Source organism: Boleophthalmus pectinirostris, unplaced genomic scaffold (genome assembly GCF_026225935.1).
Source record: "Boleophthalmus pectinirostris isolate CB_2022bp ecotype Guang Dong unplaced genomic scaffold, ASM2622593v1 HiC_scaffold_7, whole genome shotgun sequence".
Classification (NCBI taxonomy): domain Eukaryota; kingdom Metazoa; phylum Chordata; class Actinopteri; order Gobiiformes; family Gobiidae; genus Boleophthalmus; species Boleophthalmus pectinirostris.
The window spans coordinates 21,008,731-21,020,883 of NW_026571473.1; the positions used below are offsets into that span (position 1 = coordinate 21,008,731).

Here is a 12,153-nt window from a genome sequence, read left to right on the forward strand (position 1 = left end):
TCTTTATCATGGATCTTAAAGGTGCACTATGTAACTTTGTAGTGGAGAGTCCACCACCTGCCCGTCTGCCAATTAATCACATTGAACTCATGTATTTCGATGGACACAAGTGGTCAAGGTATTTGTTTACCAATGTGCATTGTGTGCATTGAATAAATGCAAGATAGGTAAGTGTAAAGCTATACTGTGGAACATTCCCAGCAATGCTGAAAAATCTTCATAGTGATAGACCCTCTATCAGAAAAGTTCCATGATGCACCTGTAATTCTATACACTTTTCACTGCTCTTTTTTGTTGGGAATCAGTTATAAATACATTTCTGTGTCTCTTTGTGATTGCAGGAGATAGTAACCCGTGTCAAACCAACCCTTGTCTCCATGGTGGCAGCTGCCTGCAGGAGGGCGACGGTTATAGCTGCTACTGTCCGCAGGGCTTCTCAGGAGAGAGCTGTGAGATTGGTGAGTGGGTCGAGCGTGGGTCACACCTCACACAGGCTGCAGCTGTGCCACACCACACAAGAGAAGCTGGCATATGTCACAGGCACCAGATGTATCATGACAAAGAACCTGGGAGAGCACAACAGTGGATTTGGAATCTTGGCTCTGGTATCTGTAGGTTTGGTTAGCATTGGAGGTCAGTTTGAAATATTCTCCCAGCAAATTGCCAGATCTTGGTAACAAACTGCTGAATGACTGTATTCATTAGAAACCCTTGACAATACGATCTCATCAAAATACTACCCCAGAATCATGGCAGTCTTCCAAGGCAATCTGATCAAACAAAGCTCACTGAAGGAAATAGTCTTTAGGAATCATGTGTAAACAGGAACTGGCAGTCGAAACAATATAACAGCATTTGTTTTAAGGGTGCATGCAACATTTCTGGTGGAGTGTTCGCCACCTGGTTTTCTCCATGGAGATATTGTTCCTTTGTCTGGAATGTTTCACTCTATGGCATATATCTTGCATCTTTCTATAGCTTGCCTTAGTTGGTTACACCAAAACTTGAACATAAAGATACGTTGTGAATGCACGCTAACAAAACACAACACCATCTAATGTTTACATGAGAAAAGAGTATATAAAGTCAGTGTAGAATAATGTGTAGGACTTTTAAAGGGCCCATATTACACTATTTTCTGATCTATGTTATAATGTTATTTCCTTACCAAAAACAAACCTGGAGTTGCAGATTGTTTCATTCACACATGTTTTAAAACACATATCCTGCACATTTAGGCAGAGTTCATCTCTTAAACAGAAAACACTCCACCTTGTGATGTCATATCGTAGTACAGGAAGTTCTCCACTGTGTTTGGAATAATTTGGATCATTTTAGTCGTGGAATTGCTGATCTCTGCTGAACTAAAGGTAAGATGTAGCTGTTAACTTGAAAACTACCACTACATGACACCACAATGTGGAAAAGAGCATTTTTAGGTTTGGAGATACAGAAAGTCTAACAAACAGCACTATATATGTTTTTGAGGAGGTAACAACATTATAACATGGCTTAAAGGCTACTAGACATTTAATCAATCACGATGTTTCAACCGTTTATGTATATGTATCCAGTGTATGCATAATAGATGTTTTTGTGGGTAAAATATTAATGTTTTGGGTGAAACTGGAAAGTGAATGTGGCATGTGCATATGCTACAGTCAGTGGTGACACAGTACTGCAGCCTCTGGAGCAGTGTGCCGCTCATCTCTCCATTCAGCTGTGTGATAGGAAAATGTGTCTGTCAGGACGGCTGTGCACTGTTTTACTGAGAAAGAGAGAGGGAGTAAGAGAGAGAAAAAGAGAGAGAGACGAGAAAGGACACAGCGAGAGGTGGAGCGGCTGATTAAAGCAGTCGACTAGAGCCACATGTGACTCAGGCGGGAGGCTGGAGAAATGTGCTGCGTGTACTTATCAAAGAATATCAAAGTCATGTTTTTCTCACTTCCGAAATAGACTGATGGAAATGCACTATAGGTTTAAGCCCCTCAAGGTTCAAGAGAGATTTAAGACATCAAAGTTTGCCGCATCAAATCACACCAGATGTTTTTCAGTTTGGAATAAGATCATATCATTGCTCTGCACTGAAGTAAACACAAGATTGGATGCTAAGGAAAATATTTTTGCATATTTAGCGTACGAATGGCTGAAAAGATTCTCAAGGGCTGCTGTGGCAGAGTAGCTCGTTATCTTGGATGCTATAGATTTTGGTCATTCCAGATATTCTTCCTATATCAGTTGAGTGAATGAAAGAATAATTGTTGTTTGGGTGTGTTTAGTACAAACTTCATGAGTATAGCTCTTATTGCTTTAGGATCAATGTATTTAATTAGTATGTCTCCATCCCTCCCTCTCTCTCTCAATCTATCTCTTTATTGCTCTACTCTCGACTCTCTTTGTGTTAGTCAGGGTAATTTTATTCATGTGTATAATTTTTATTTCTTTAAGATCAACCATGTATTTAGTATGCATCCTTCCCTCCGTCTGTCTCTTTCTCTCTGTCTCTCTCTCTCTCTCTACTTTCTTTGTGTTGTTTAGGGTAATTTTATTCATATAGAGACAATAGGCTGCTGTTAATCGTTTGAGGGTCATTACTTATGGAAGGGGTCATAGATCAGGGGTCAAAGGTCAAACTGAACCACATTGCTCATTGTGTAATTATCAATAACCTTTAAAGCCTTAAATCCCATCCCAACCTCGTATTATGCAACATTTATCTGTCCTGGTGCATTGATATTATTGGAGATCGTTGAACATGTTGGTGTATGGTCGATAACTTGTGATGAATGCACAAGGAGGTCTTTGATTGCATAGACATGAGATTTGTAATGATTGCGTGTTGTTGTATGTTAAATAAACGAGGACACATGTGTAAACAAAATACCAATATTGATCCACAGACAAAAATGATGGACTATGATGCCCTTGGGGTATAATATGACAAAATTAATTCATATATTTATTTACAACCAGGCCTGACACTATAACAAATTTTGAAGTATGATATATCGCTGAAGAACTATAGACAATAAACGATAATACTGAAACTAATTTATGCCACCCAAAAACCCAAGAACAGATTTAAACCACAAAAACTATTCTAAATGTACTATATTGTTTTAAAAAAAAACATGAGCTACAATAAATAAACAGCAGAATGAAACACTTAAGTACTTAGTTTGCATCTGTAATGAGTCACTAAAGTTATTAATTCAACCTTTTACAGATTAAATCTTATCATATTGCTTAAAAATAACAAAAAATTCCCCAGTAGTACATGACAGGCCTAATTGCAACTAAATCTGTCAAAAAAAGACCTGAAAAAATATTACACCAATAAAACAAACAGATGAGATATTTTGTTTTTATGGCAATTATGAGGATAAATTACAAAGATTTGTTATATCCAATAAAGTCAAAAGATCCAATCTAACCACTTATGAAATATTAAAATATTACCATTTCTCATCTAAATTGTGATAATTGAAGCATAGCTACTTGAGACTAATTTTTTTCTCCTGCTTAACAGTCATAATTGGGTTTTAGTTTGTTTCATTATGTATTGAAAGTGCCCCAAATCTTGAAAAGTGTATTATGTTGCCAAAACAGCTGCTTATCTGATGTTTTATATTAATTACAGGCTGCTGGCATAAAGGTTAATTGCCTCTTACTAAAAACACTTGACCACACTGGGAGGAGAAACAGAGCTTTTGTCAAGGAATTAGGAAGGATTGTAGGTACCTTTGTCTCTACTTTTGTTCCTTAGACCTTGACCATAGTCATATTGAATATCTGTTTTAGGTTTTAATTGAGTTGGAGTTTGGGGCTTCACTGGCAGAGAAAGGTTTCCAGGCCAGTATTCTCCAGTGTTGTGAGAATTGAGGCAAACTGAACCGGTGCCACCACAGCTGCAGCACCTTGGAGCTTGTCAGTAGGACTTTGGCTTTTAGCAGCGATTATTTGGGGAGCAGCGTTTTGGAGGGTTGCATTATTGATGGGCTGGTTTTCTGTTAATATTTATGAGTGCAGGGCTCAGAGAGGGGCTGAAGTGTGCACAGTTCTCATCTGTATTCTCAATGGGACGACTCTATCTGTGTGTTATGTGCAGCGTTAGACAGCGTCACAAACTGAGGCTCCATTTGAAAACATCATTGATCATCATCAGCGCTTTGTAAAGTCCAGATCCAGTGGCAGAAGCAGTGATTAATGGGACAGACAAGAGACATGGCTGTGTGTTCAAACTTAAGAGCTGTGTTGTCTTTCACACAGCTGGAAATGTTTATGCACAAAATAATGTTGAAGTGCAGTTGTAAATAGTAGTGTCCAATCTCCAAATAAAAGCTGATCGTTACTCTACAGCAGCGGTCTCCAACCTGTAGCTCAGGATCTACCAGTACCTCTCCATCCCCTTCCAAGTAGCTCGCCAGTGCATTCTGCATTACACATATTTTGCTGAATAAGTAAAATTTGATAAATTAAATGCCTTTTACCATTGTCCGTGTATCATTTTGATGCCTAACTTTGTACACTAATAAATGGACAATGGTTTATATTTTATATGCATCTAACAGTACTTCGTTTAAGGCTTGCCGTGGCTCTTATATATGCTCTATTTCTTAAACCTATCTAAAACTAGTTGCTTTCTGGCATTTTTGTTTTGTGAAAGTAGCTTACTGGAGGAAAAAGGTTGGAGACCCCTGCTCTACAGTAATTTTACAGATACAAAGTTTTATTTTTTTCTTCTGCACATTTTGATATTTAACGTTACGTAATAATATATAGTTTTTCTTTTTATTTTAAGACGCACATATTGAAGGTAACTTTTTCAATGGAGATATTATTGTTTACCTGGAATGTTCTATGGTATGACATAGTTAAGTTTATCATTGCATTTACTGAATAACAGTTTAATGACATACTGTGTGAAGCAGCGGAGACATGCAGGTGGCAGACCGTCCGCTTAAAAAGTGCTCTAGTCCGTAGTGTATACGGTGGATTGGTAAATGGCATATCTTTGTCCTATTAATACCTGTAGTTTTGTTTACCTCACTTTTTTTCCTTTGTACTAAAATTTTCCACTGAAGATACCTGTGTAGTTTGGTTAACATACTCCATGTGTATTCATTTTATATTGTGTCTTTGTCTTTAGTTTTGTTTCAGAGGCTCAAAGTGAACTCTTCTTCCTCTTGGCGTTACCTGCAGTTTCCTTTGTGCTCTGTAGATTGTTTTGGAGAAAATGCATTAACCTCTCTCAGTCAGACTCCGTGTTCAGGTCAACAAATCACAATGATTCTAAACAGCACTGCAGTTCGAAAGTGGTTCAGCTTTGACAGCGCAGACAGCCCTCAATCACGAGCTTTCAGGAACTCACCACAAGTAATACAAACAGAGCAGAAGGTGCAGGCACTCCAAATACAAGTGCAGTGGTGGAAGGTGTTCATCTGTATGCTAATGAAAGTGGCAGGCTAACTGTATTTAAGTTTGACTTGGCATTATCATAAAAATCATATACTGTTATTACCAATCAATGTGGTGTTAATACCTGAATTCATCTCTGATTTTGTTTTTGCTAGGGCACAGTAACACCTTAAAAGTTTAATCCTTCCCACCTTTCCCAAAACAAAATAAAGTTTATGCAGGGCTTTTTATCAGACTTGTTTTGGCAGTAGCTTAGGAGTAAAGCATTCACCCATTTACTCAAGACTGGTTAAATCCCTGTCCCCCACCAGTGCATACTTTTGTTGTGTCCTTGGGCAAGAACAGAAATGTGTGTGTGATTGGTTTCTTAATATAAAGCAGTTTGGATGCCAACTTGAAAGGTGCCAGTGCTTTATGTGACATTTTTCACATTTACAAAGCAAAGTAACCAAGTATGTTTGGGCTGAAATTGGCAAACTAGACTTTTCACTTACCTTTCTCTTGCGGATGTGCTATATGTCACCATGTTTATTTTACATCATCAGTCTATTCATTTTATTGCAAGTTTGATGTACTTTTCTTTGAACATCCTTGGTCAAACTTCTCAGAATAAATTGAAATCATTGTTGCCTAGACACGCCGCAATGTCCTTATAGAAGGTATAGACTGATTAAATCTCTCCTCCTCCATCACTGCTTTGCAATTTTCAATCATTTTTGCCCTTCCAAACTTTGCTGCACATACTGTATATCCTTATTTCTCCCTCTGTGTACCACCCATGGACTTTGCCAGGACCTCCAGAAACTTTGCATTGACATATAACTTGTGTTGCAAAGATTATACTGTCACAAACCAATCAGTCTCACATGCTCTATTTATTTCCTGTCATACTTCTCTTCTTTCCCTACCCTATAACCTCTCCCTGTCTCCTCCTCCTCCTCCTCTTTGGTTCTTAGTTCTTGCCATTCCACTGTCAAAGGCCAATACATTTATTCATACAGAAATGTCTCTGTACTCATGCATAAAATGAAACTTATTCAAGCTCACACATTTACTCACCTGCACGCTCCCATCACCAAGCACGCTCACAAGGGCTGAGTGCAAAACATATTTCACTTTCATTCTGTTCCGCATACAGCCTCCTCCGTGCACCTGTGTAACATTATAAAAGCTACAATAATACACTGTACGCAGATATCGACGTATGAATCCTTCTATTAAAGAAACCTGTTGGGATGTACAAGTGTTTGGCAAGAAAATGTACTATATGATTTTAGCTGTTATGGCTAGATTATTTTGTGAGAGCATGCCCAAAACTGCAGTGTTACCGGAAAAGTACAGTAATGAAATAAAAACAACATTTAGTGGTGATTCTATAGCATCTCAACGAATGATTCATCACAGTTTGCATAAGAGAGTAATGCAGGGGAGTTGTAATGTTACATAATTGGGGTATAGACTCGTGCGTGGTTAAAGTGTCCATATTATTATTTTTTTATCTATGTTATGATGTTTGCTCATCAAAAACATACGTGGAGTTGTGTTTTGGTTCATTCACACATGTTTAACACACAAACCCTGCATATTTAGGCTGAGTTCATCTATCAAACAGAAAACAGCTTGAAACAACTTGAAAACTACCACTTCATGACATCACAAGGTGTAACAGAGCATTGTGAGCTTTGGAAATGTAGACAGACTTATGATAAAGGCTTGAGTGAATGAAATAAAACACCACTCCAAGTATGCTTTTGATAAAGTAGCAAAATTATAACATGGCTGAAAGCTCATGGGAGTTAATTTTGCATAATACATGACACATAATGCAAAATCAACTTACCACTTTTACACATACACCAGTTTCCCCTCAAAGTTTATACAGTATAAAGATGTGCAGAGTAACATAGCGCAAAAGGGCAGGTGGAAACCAGTTCTGAACTTAGATCAATATTGCATGTTATGTGTGTCATAGATAATAACTAAATACCAGAAAAATCATTTGAATAAATCTCATACCTTATACCCCTGGGTATTTTCTGCTTTCACTAATGCATACACCGCCTCACTTATATCACTTCCTCTCATATGATCCACCTTTAAACATTTATGAAGTCCAGGTTATTAATATGACAGAGGCTTAACCCACCTGAGTGTCCACACATGAGCAATGAGGTCACAGAGGACAGCGGAAATGGTCTGCACCAGGATAAGGATTTAGTTAGCTGGTTATTTGTCAGCTAAATGCAGGTTGTGGACGTCAAGGTCAACAAATAGTCAGGTGTTAGAGGAACCTTGTGAAAGTGAAGTTGGGAATTATGGGTTTCGTGCTGGAGTTTTAGAGGGAGAGAGGAGATGAGGAGACGGGGGAGAGTTCATAGAGGAAGACAGATGGAGAGGGCCGGGCTGCTCCCCTCAGGACGCCCATTTATTCCTTCATTAATGATGGAATGGATTTATGTGCTTGGCTTCCAATTCTCCAACCCTCCACAGTTAGGTCAATATGTTGTAGAGTTTTACAGCTTCTTCTTGGCTTTCACAGATTTTTCCCCTGGCTTTTGCGTTTACCTCCTCTGTTGCAGCCAGCTATGGTTGAAGAATTGGGAAGTAATTCACTGGCAGTCATTTTTTTATTGAAAGTTTCCCGTTTTGATGAGGTAATTCTTGTAGGCATTAAAGTTGTGGTCAATGCTGACACAGCTCTACACAACCAGGAAAAAAGTGGTGATTTATTGTGCGTTTCAACACTAGGAAACTGGCCTATATAGAACTATCACTTTTGACAGTTGGTGAATTGTATGTTCCTAAAGCAAAGCAAGTGTATATTGTACAATAAGCCAACAGAACAATAGTGTCAAGGAGATTTAGGTTGTCTCTTTTTGTGTTTATGTGAAGTTATAAGTGCTGTTACAGCTAAAGATGAACCATGTAGATGTTTATTATTACTCATAGCCAGTGTGAACTGAATACATGTACCCAAAATACATATTCTGAATAATGATTATGAGTACCTGATTTCCAGTACAGTAAAATTTTCATTTGGTGATATTCAGAATACAGTTACTTTTCTAAATTAAAAGGAATACATGGTGATCATGCAATTTTGGCTTTGGTATTAGTGAGAAAACATGTCTCTAACTGGACATAAATTAATGCATAACAACAAAAATAACAGTTTGTAATTAAATGTCATGTTTTTTACATCATAATATAATGTAATTCAGTATAAAACCATTCAAAGTATTCAGAATACATTACTCTAATTGGCCCATATAACAGAATATGTAACAATATACATTTTGTATGCAGGTATTCAGTATTCTGTAAATAAATACATTTTTAAAGTATTCTTCCCATCACTGCCTATAGCAGGTGTGTCAAACTCATTTTGGTCCGGGAGCCGTATCCAAACTACTTTGATCCCAAAGGGGCCGGATCAGAAAACTTATGTCATATAAACCCCAAAAATAACAATAAGTTCAAATATTTGTGCAGAGAAACAAAATCTATTACAGAAATCTTTTTTAACTGATGAACTCTTTCTTTTACAAAATATTATAATATTATGAACAACCTGAAACTTTAAGAAAAATACAATTTCAACATGATGTTTTAACATGAACTTGTATGTAAATAGGAATAAGTCCGTTTTTCTTGGAAAATATTGCACTCGGCTCCACTTTTCTCATGTTGGACATTTTTCTGATGAGGTGTGTCACTGTCAACAGTCAAAACGATCGTCCTTTAAGAGCGTTTGGAAAGAGACAAGTCTTCATTTGTGCTGCTCTGGTGGGAGGGGCCACGCACAGAGACGCTATAGACGCTGCTGTGATAAACACCACAGAAAATTAACAAGATTTTAATAGAAAATATAATTAAAATATTTTAGTAGAAAATCAGCCGAGGGCCAGATTAAAGGTCTTGGAGGGCCGGATCTGGCCCCCGGGCCTTATGTTTGACACCTGTGGCCTATAGCATACACTGTCACTTGGTAACCATTTTCAAAAACAACTATTTAAAACTTCACCCTGTAACGTTTTAGACACAAATAGACTAAAATAAAAGCATGTTGTTTTTATTGCTGAAAAACATCCTTAGTCCTTACTGTGAGTGGGTTTGCGTCTCCACCAACTGACATTACATGGCCTGGAGAAACGTATCTCCATAGAGAATATTCTAAAGTGCTGTTTTAACTTTCTTTTTCCGTGGAATCATGCAGGTGATGTGCCTCTTCCAGACAGTTAAAGGGGAAAGAGCAATTTGGAGTTCTTCATTGGCTACATATACTTACATACTGTCTTGTCATAATATATACATTTAAAATATATAAAGCATATTATTATATTGTTTTTAGTTTTATTTTACTTTCTTCTGAAGTGGAAATTTTACACCAACATCTAACACCCCGATGAGAGCTGCTGCAGTGTGACAGAGACAGAACAACAAATGACTCAGCACAGTGACTTGACAACGCGCCTGTCATAGCCCTAATCTTTCTGTGATTGATGGACACCACTTCTTCTGCGTCTGAGGAGCTCTTTAAGCCACGTGATTGGCTGGCTCAGTCTAGCCTGAACCACCATCACACACACTCACACACTTGCCTCATTAATTCACACACAGGCACTGGAGCCTTCAATCAGCATTATGATTGGCCAGCACCCGTTCTGACAACCCCATCCCACCTCACGGCAAGCCAGATTGTAGAGAAAGCCTAGCGAATCACTAGACTTTTCAAATTCTGTGAAAGAAAAATTAAGCAAAATCAAACTGTTCTTTCCTAATAATAGAAATGAACATACAGCCCTGAATCTTTAAAAAGTGTGTTTTTTCCCTCAATATCAGTTAAAAGTTTCAGTTATTAAAATTAAATAAAACAATTAGAGAGTGAATAAAATCAAGACTTTTGATGCTGAAAAGAATCAGTCATGGAATTGTGTCAGTCCAAATGATTGATTAATGAGTTGCTGAGGATGATTTTAACGCAATAATAAAAAACAAACATCTGAAAAAACATCCTTCTTTTTGACATGCCAAATATGCAGTATTTTTTTCTTACTTGATGAATGAAGCACTAAAACAAATTTGGTTTTCCATCGTATTTTTAAAGGGGCTGATTTTTGCATGTTCAGATCCTCTGGCTAAACGGCTCAGATAATGGGCTTGAATAGCACAATCTCCCCATTTTCCATCAGCATGGTCACACCACTCCAAACTCAATGGAAAACGAGAAACAAAGGACTCCCAACTGCGCAGTGGAATGAGAATGAGGAGGATTTAGTGCAACATGTTTCAGGGCCCAGTCTCTCTGTGGCATCATCACACCTGCAGATTAATGAGCTTTCTACCTCAGTCTGTTTCCTCATATTCACCATTCAGTCCTCATACACAGAGTGACAGACCACGGTGACACGGCCACCCCCAGACACCACGTCTTTACAGCCACTACTTTGTAATTGACTTGTCAACTCAAGTATAGTCAATGAATATGCATGGCTCATATGTATTCCTAAGTTGTTAGATAGATAGGACCAATGACAGTGTGTACTCCGAGTGACAGCTGTAGGAGGAAGTGAGGCATGAAAAGGCTGGGCACGTACTAGTAAACTGCACAAATTGATTTGCCGTGAAGTTCGACATACGCTTGTTACAGCAACAAGGGCGGACTGTTGTCAGTGGGAAGTTACCAACATGGACTTGTGGACTTGTTTAGCACATGTTCTCATGTGTTAATAAGATTGCATAAACGCTTACAGTTTGTTCATTTAATTTGGGATGACAGCGAATATAATTACTTAATTAACCCACTTTTGTCATTGTGTTGTAATAGCCCTTAGAATTTCCCCGCTGTTAGATAAATAAAGGTTCTCTTAGTTCTATTATCTGTCCACTGTATCTACCACCTGTAACTTAAAGCTTGATTATTTTTATTATGTTGATTTTACATCTTATTTTAATTGAAGTGTTATTCCCTTACTTGTGGCATAAGTGTTAGAAAATATAACTCATGATGCAAGCATATTGAAAGTGTTTCCCGAAAAGAAAAGGATGATTGACAGCTCTGATGACCAGTTTCTCTCAGGAGTGTGTCAAATAAATCTATACTGAAGAGGAAGTTAGTCAGTGAAGAAGAATAGTGGTATAACTGGAGAAGCACGCCACTAGCCAAATTCTATGATGGTCTTTTAAAATATTGTAAATACCTGCTGATTGCAATAGACGTTTCTGCCTTCCAGGTTTTTAGGCAGATCTCATCTTAGATTGATGTTGGCACAGTGTTAGTTGTCATGATTGGTTACATAGTTATCTGACCTCTGTTTCTGATTCTGAACAGTCATACTTTGTCAGTGTGCAAAATTTTGTAAACAGTATCTTGAGTGTTTAGTCTTACAAGGACGCTCACTTTGTTTCTGTTTGAAACTGAAAACCTTATGTTGATTTATTGACACACTAATCTGCAGCAGATAAACTGTTATTGAGCCCTCTGCACTCACAGGTGGGCTATAAGACTGAGAACAGGAGCTGTAATAGATGTGGGAGAAAGCTTTTGAACTGTGTGAATGCATTTGTGTTGTAATAATAGAACATGAGGGAATCACTCTCCTGGGTGGATCTATATGAGCAGAGCATGAGGCTGCATCTGAGCTGAAGGACACACACTCTAAACCTAGCTGCTTTATTTCTGTGGGTTATTTATGGGATTAAGAACTTTGAAGGCTGTTGTTCTTGCAGTCTGCA

At 37.9% G+C, this 12,153-nt stretch overlaps 1 protein-coding gene across 1 annotated transcript in view; it reads left to right on the forward strand.

Annotated features, from left to right (window-relative positions):
• The window catches only part of ncanb (neurocan b), a 153,395-nt gene that overhangs the window by 96,823 nt on the left and 44,419 nt on the right, over positions 1-12,153 (forward strand). The window contains exon 13 of the mRNA XM_055164801.1: positions 342-458. Within this exon, the coding sequence (XP_055020776.1) occupies positions 342-458 (117 nt within the window). The remainder of the gene's footprint in view (positions 1-341; positions 459-12,153) is intronic.